This window comes from Cherax quadricarinatus, chromosome 1 (assembly GCF_038502225.1).
Source record: "Cherax quadricarinatus isolate ZL_2023a chromosome 1, ASM3850222v1, whole genome shotgun sequence".
NCBI classification, from domain to species: Eukaryota; Metazoa; Arthropoda; class Malacostraca; order Decapoda; family Parastacidae; genus Cherax; species Cherax quadricarinatus.
In genome coordinates, this window is record NC_091292.1 from 42,960,874 (window position 1) to 42,968,092 (window position 7,219).

Below are 7,219 nucleotides of genomic sequence, written 5' to 3' on the forward strand. Positions count from 1 at the left end.
TGGGATGGTAGAGAGGGTCTGCCGGTGCTTAAGCTGGGTGGGATGGGAGAGAGGGTCTGCCAGTACTTAAGCTGGGTGGGATGGGAGAGAGGGTCTGCCAGTACTTAAGCTGGGTTGGATGGGAGAGAGGGTCTGCCAGTACTTAAGCTGGGTGGGATGGGAGAGAGGGTCTGCCAGTACTTAAGCTGGGTGGGATGGGAGAGAGGGTCAGCCAGTACTTTAGCTGGGTGGGATGGGAGAGAGGGTCTGCCAGTACTTAAGCTGGGTGGGATGGGAGAGAGGATCTGCCGGTACTTAAGCTGGGTGGGATGGGAGAGAGGGTCTGCCAGTACTTAAGCTGGGTGGGATGGTAGAGTGGGTCTGCCAGTTCTTAAGCTGGGTGGGATGGTAGAGAGGGTCTGCCGGTGCTTAAGCTGGGTGGGATGGGAGAGAGGGTCTGCCAGTACTTAAGCTGGGTGGGATGGTAGAGAGGGTCTGCCGGTACTTAAGCTGGGTGGGATGGGAGAGAGGGTCTGCCAGTACTTAAGCTGGGTGGGATGGTAGAGAGGGTCTGCCGGTACTTAAGCTGGGTGGGATGGTAGAGAGGGTCTGCCAGTACTTAAGCTGGGTGGGATGGTAGAGAGGGTCTGCCGGTACTTAAGCTGGGTGGGATGGTAGAGAAGGTCTGCCGGTACTTAAGCTGGGTGGGATGGTAGAGAGGGTCTGCCAGTACTTAACCTGGGTGGGATGGTAGAGAGGGTCTGCCGGTACTTAAGCTGGGTGGGATGGTAGAGAGGGTCTGCCAGTACTTAAGCTGGGTGGGATGGTAGAGAGGGTCTGCCAGTACTTAAGCTGGGTGGGATGGGAGAGAGGGTCTGCCAGTACTTAAGCTGGGTGGGATGGTAGAGAGGGTCTGCCAGTACTTAAGCTGGGTGGGATGGTAGAGAGGGTCTGCCAGTACTTAAGCTGGGTGGGATGGTAGAGAGGGTCTGCCAGTACTTAAGCTGGGTGGGATGGGAGAGAGGGTCTGCCAGTACTTAAGCTGGGTGGGATGGTAGAGAGGGTCTGCCAGTACTTAAGCTGGGTGGGATGGTAGAGAGGGTCTGCCGGTGCTTAAGCTGGGTGGGATGGGAGAGAGGGTCTGCCAGTACTTAAGCTGGGTGGGATGGGAGAGAGGGTCTGCCAGTACTTAAGCTGGGTTGGATGGGAGAGAGGGTCTGCCAGTACTTAAGCTGGGTTGGATGGGAGAGAGGGTCTGCCAGTACTTAAGCTGGGTGGGATGGGAGAGAGGGTCTGCCAGTACTTAAGCTGGGTGGGATGGGAGAGAGGGTCTGCCAGTATTAAAGCTGGGTGGGAAGGGAGAGAGGATCTGCTAGTACTTAAGCTGGGTGGGATGGTAGAGAGGGTCTGCCGGTACTTAAGCTGGGTGGGATGGGAGAGAGGGTCTGCCAGTACTTAAGCTGGGTGGGATGGGAGAGAGGGTCAGCCAGTACTTTAGCTGGGTGGGATGGGAGAGAGGGTCTGCCAGTACTTAAGCTGGGTGGGATGGGAGAGAGGATCTGCCGGTACTTAAGCTGGGTGGGATGGGAGAGAGGGTCTGCCAGTACTTAAGCTGGGTGGGATGGTAGAGTGGGTCTGCCAGTTCTTAAGCTGGGTGGGATGGTAGAGAGGGTCTGCCGGTGCTTAAGCTGGGTGGGATGGGAGAGAGGGTCTGCCAGTACTTAAGCCGGGTGGGATGGTAGAGAGGGTCTGCCAGTACTTAAGCTGGGTGGGATGGGAGAGAGGGTCTGCCAGTACTTAAGCTGGGTGGGATGGTAGAGAGGGTCTGCCAGTACTTAAGCTGGGTGGGATGGTAGAGAGGGTCTGCCAGTACTTAAGCTGGGTGGGATGGTAGAGAGGGTCTGCCAGTACTTAAGCTGGGTGGGATGGGAGAGAGGGTCTGCCAGTACTTAAGCTGGGTGGGATGGTAGAGAGGGTCTGCCAGTACTTAAGCTGGGTGGGATGGTAGAGAGGGTCTGCCGGTGCTTAAGCTGGGTGGGATGGGAGAGAGGGTCTGCCAGTACTTAAGCTGGGTGGGATGGGAGAGAGGGTCTGCCAGTACTTAAGCTGGGTGGGATGGGAGAGAGGGTCTGCCAGTACTTAAGCTGGGTGGGATGGGAGAGAGGGTCAGCCAGTACTTTAGCTGGGTGGGATGGGAGAGAGGGTCTGCCAGTACTTAAGCTGGGTGGGATGGGAGAGAGGATCTGCCGGTACTTAAGCTGGGTGGGATGGGAGAGAGGGTCTGCCAGTACTTAAGCTGGGTGGGATGGTAGAGTGGGTCTGCCAGTTCTTAAGCTGGGTGGGATGGTAGAGAGGGTCTGCCGGTGCTTAAGCTGGGTGGGATGGGAGAGAGGGTCTGCCAGTACTTAAGCTGGGTGGGATGGTAGAGAGGGTCTGCCGGTACTTAAGCTGGGTGGGATGGTAGAGAGGGTCTGCCAGTACTTAAGCTGGGTGGGATGGTAGAGAGGGTCTGCCGGTACTTAAGCTGGGTGGGATGGTAGAGAAGGTCTGCCGGTACTTAAGCTGGGTGGGATGGTAGAGAGGGTCTGCCAGTACTTAAGCTGGGTGGGATGGTAGAGAGGGTCTGCCGGTACTTAAGCTGGGTGGGATGGTAGAGAGGGTCTGCCAGTACTTAAGCTGGGTGGGATGGTAGATAGGGTCTGCCAGTACTTAAGCTGGGTGGGATGGGAGAGAGGGTCTGCCAGTACTTAAGCTGGGTGGGATGGTAGAGAGGGTCTGCCAGTACTTAAGCTGGGTGGGATGGTAGAGAGGGTCTGCCAGTACTTAAGCTGGGTGGGATGGGAGAGAGGGTCTGCCAGTACTTAAGCTGGGTGGGATGGTAGAGAGGGTCTGCCAGTACTTAAGCTGGGTGGGATGGTAGAGAGGGTCTGCCAGTACTTAAGCTGGGTGGGATGGTAGAGAGGGTCTGCCAGTACTTAAGCTGGGTGGGATGGTAGAGAGGGTTTGCCAGTACTTAAGCTGGGTGGGATGGTAGAGAGGGTCTGCCGGTACTTAAGCTGGGTGGGATGGTAGAGAGGGTCTGCCAGTACTTAAGCTGGGTGGGATGGTAGAGAGGGTTTGCCAGTACTTAAGCTGGGTGGGATGGTAGAGAGGGTCTGCCGGTACTTAAGCTGGGTGGGATGGTAGAGAGGGTCTGCCAGTACTTAAGCTGGGTGGGATGGTAGATAGGGTCTGCCAGTACTTAAGCTGGGTGGGATGGGAGAGAGGGTCTGCCAGTACTTAAGCTGGGTGGGATGGTAGAGAGGGTCTGCCAGTACTTAAGCTGGGTGGGATGGTAGAGAGGGTCTGCCAGTACTTAAGCTGGGTGGGATGGGAGAGAGGGTCTGCCAGTACTTAAGCTGGGTGGGATGGTAGAGAGGGTCTGCCAGTACTTAAGCTGGGTGGGATGGTAGAGAGGGTCTGCCAGTACTTAAGCTGGGTGGGATGGTAGAGAGGGTCTGCCAGTACTTAAGCTGGGTGGGATGGTAGAGAGGGTCTGCCAGTGCATGACAAACAAATATCTTGTTCACATTATCGCTGCTAAGCAACTTGGTTGTTAATTAAACGTATCTTGTTGATTGTTCATTTTTTTTATCGCTCACATAACGGACTATTTTTTTGTTGTTAGTAATGTAATTCAGTACTTATTCTCTGCAGCAAATTCTTTCTTTAAAACATTATTGACACTCAGAATCTCCAAGGTTAACCCCGTTGTCGTCCCTGTCATGCGATTATCACGTATCTGGTACACGGATCTACATCCTTGTCTTATCTCCTTAGTATATGCTAGCCAGCACCTCTCCTCGTCTCTCTCTCCTACCTCACCTGCCCACTACTTTCTTAGAGTCACTCACCTCCAGTTCCTGCTCCTTCAGGTATCTCCTGAGGCTCTCTCCATCCGTGGACGTGGGAGACACCGCTGTTGACGGTCCTGTGGGGAGGAAGCACAAGAGTTACTGCTGCGTCTGGCAACACTGACACTTAGATTAATGTCGCACGTGGCAAAACTGACATATCTGGGTTAAAAGGTAAAGTCAGTCAAGGGTGGCATTTTTTGAGTGAGAGAGAGAGAGAGAGAGAGAGAGAGAGAGAGAGAGAGAGAGAGAGAGAGAGAGAGAGAGAGAGAGAGAGAGAGAGAGAGAGAGAGAGAGAGAAAGTGGGAAGTAGAGAGGGAGGAAGGAAGAAAAGAGAGAACAAGAGCAAGAGCTAAAAAGGATAGAGACGCCTTGTCTCTCTCCTGGACCCATCCTGGATAGATCTGTCATTTCAGCAGGAGGGAAGTGGGTGGCCTTACTGTTAATACAAGGCCAACATTGTCAAAGTATCACACTTGGTCCCACTCCGAGGACAGCGAGAAGAGCGAGCTTCTACACAACAAGACGGGCAGCAAACATCAACTTCACTCTGGCTGTATCCTTCTCCAGAGCATCACTTGATCTGAGATCTTTTATTCCCAAGTTGATTCGAGTCTGGAACATGTTCGTACAGCATAATGATATCACCAAAATAAAGTTAGTTGATAAAATGAAATTGCTGGAACACAGTTGACTCAATCTCCTAACAATAAAAAAGCTTTGAAATTAGCTGATATAGGTAACAACTCCTAACTTGTAAATAAAGTTAGGAATCCTTAAGTTAATCTTGTAAACCTTGTGTCAAAAACAAAGAGACATAGAGAAAGGTATCTGGATGGAGAGAGAGCAAGTTGCCAATTTGCCTTTTTTGTTGGGTGGTGGAAAGAGAGAATGGAAGGGAGGGAGTGAGGTGGAGAGAGTCATACCTCAGCGGAAGACCTCGGTCAGATGACCGGAAGGTCCAGCGGCGGGTCATCGTAACACCCGCGTCAGGAAACACTTGTCCTGCTTCCTGACCAACCTTACTTAACCTAACCTCAGACTTATTTAACACTCACAAAAAAAATAAAATTCAAGATTCTACAGTAAGCTGTACCCTGACCCATGATTTTTTTTCCGTTATAACCTATAAATGGGATTAATAAATATTGAAATTTCTGGTTGTGACACCGAAGAGACAATGACATTAGTGTACAATTCATGGCCGTTATTGAATAAAAATTTTGCCTTGAATGGTTTTTCAGTTTAAGTAAGATTGAAAAAGTCACTATTATTTCTACTATAATGAACATAGTTAATACAGAAAAAATTGAGCAAAAACTAAACTAAGCAAATAACGAAGACTTGAACTGGAGAACATGTTCCAAACTATGAAAATGGAATATAATACCAACAGGTTGATGAGTAAGAGACATGTACAATAGTTATGTATCTTAATTGTTCCAGATCATGGAGTTAACTCTTCTCTAGGCTGAAGGACTGACCACCTCAAACTATTTCTCCAAGGTTGATGGCCTGATTACACCATCCTTACCATGTCACATCTGCTGCTTACAATTCATTCTCTGAATTTGACTAAAGAAACCCAACTATTGCATATGTGTCTCGCTTATCATGTTCAAACTTAACTCACTGGCGTACTAAAATAATATTACATCAAACTGAAATTTTAAACAGCATCCTTTCACTTAATTCTAGATTGTATTAAGGTTTACGATATTCCCTTCAGCAGTTTAACGTTACAATCAAGAAAACTGTGTTTTCTTCAAGTGTCTTCAAAGAAGGTGTCTCGAAGAGCTTCTGAATTTTGTCTTACTCCAGTTTCATTTTTATTTCGTTTAAACCTTAGGAATGTCTCATCCGATCGACTTAAAATATTTAACACTTGTGCATTATAAAAGTGAGCAGGTTCATGATACAATGGCATGTGCAAGCACCCTGTGATGACTGGTATATAACCCATCCAATGTTCTTGTAACAGAAATGATTGATATAAAGCCTCTTCTGTTTGGCTTCAAACTTAAAGGAGCACATTTCCTATTTTTATTTGCAAAATAGTATGGAATTTTTTTTCATTATATCACGTTAAATAGAACTTAATGTGCCTCATTTAAGTGACTTCAGTCAATGAAGGCTGATATATCTTAAAACACTATAGTAACTAGATAGTTTATATATATATATATATATATATATATATATATATATATATATATATATATATATATATATATATATATATATATATATATATATGCAAAACAACCACTCTGAAAGAATAGAGAAATTCCAAGCGCTTTCGTGACTACTCACATTATCAAGGAACTATGAAAGTGAAGCATCCAAGGAAGCTATATAAGGGGTCCGGCCAGCACCTCACTATCAGATCCCACAACGGTTAAACACGTGACGCGCGGCGAGCCAACTTGGATAGGTTCTTTGCACAACTCACCCCCAAGCTATTCTACCCAAGAAAATTTAAAAATTATTTGTCCAGTGTATTATTAAATTCTTCCCAAATTCTATTAATTATAAATGGATCTAATTTATATAAACCAAAGGAAATATTCATATTATTGTCAAAACTGCTTTTTATGAAACAAGATTCAATTATATTCCTGTCGACCATGGACTTGCTTGATACTACTTTCTCAACTTTTTGAAAATCAATTGGATGGTTAAAATCTCTTACATGAATAAATAGAGCATTGGAATCTTGTCCAGTTCTAATGCTATATTTATGTTGTTTTAATCTTAGTTCGAGATTTTTACCAGTTTGACCGTAATAAACTTTATCGCAAATTTTACAAGGAATCTTATAGACACATCCATCAGCATTTTGGGGGGAATTCTTTATCAAAAGTTTTTTTACTGTATCAAGATTTTTGAATACAACTTTAATATTAAAAGTCTTAAGAAGAGAAGGCATATCAACCAAGTTTTCATGGTAAGGGAGAACCAACATATTTTTAGTTGAATAAGGCTGGTTGCCCCTTTTTGGATTATAAAACGTGTTTCTAGCAACTTTAAAAGATTTATCAATTACATTTCTTGGGTATTTTAGATCAGTATCTATTTCATAAATTTTGGATATTTCCTCATCTATGAACTCAGGACTACAAATTCGTAAAGCTCTCAAAAACATTGATGAGAAAACAGACAGTTTGACTCTATCTTGATGCGAGGAATAATAGTGGACATAGGAACAGTTATTTGTAGGTTTTCTGTAAATTTTAAATTTGAATTCATTAATACCCTTAATAATTAAAACATCTAGAAAAGGCAATGAGTTATTTTCTTCAAACTCAACAGTAAAGTTTATAGAATGGGCTAAGCTATTTAATTTT

At 46.1% G+C, this 7,219-nt stretch overlaps 1 protein-coding gene across 1 annotated transcript in view; it reads right to left on the reverse strand.

The window, feature by feature from the left end:
- LOC128685202 (mucin-2-like) overlaps positions 1–4,848 on the reverse strand; it is a 98,809-nt gene extending 93,961 nt beyond the window's left edge. Inside the window, exons 1-3 of the mRNA XM_070085767.1 lie at positions 4,799–4,848; positions 4,400–4,575; positions 3,873–3,949 (exon numbers count right to left, since the gene is read on the reverse strand). Coding sequence (XP_069941868.1) covers positions 3,873–3,949; positions 4,400–4,575; positions 4,799–4,848 — 303 coding nt within the window. The remainder of the gene's footprint in view (positions 1–3,872; positions 3,950–4,399; positions 4,576–4,798) is intronic.
- Between the last annotated feature and the right edge of the window lie 2,371 nt (positions 4,849–7,219).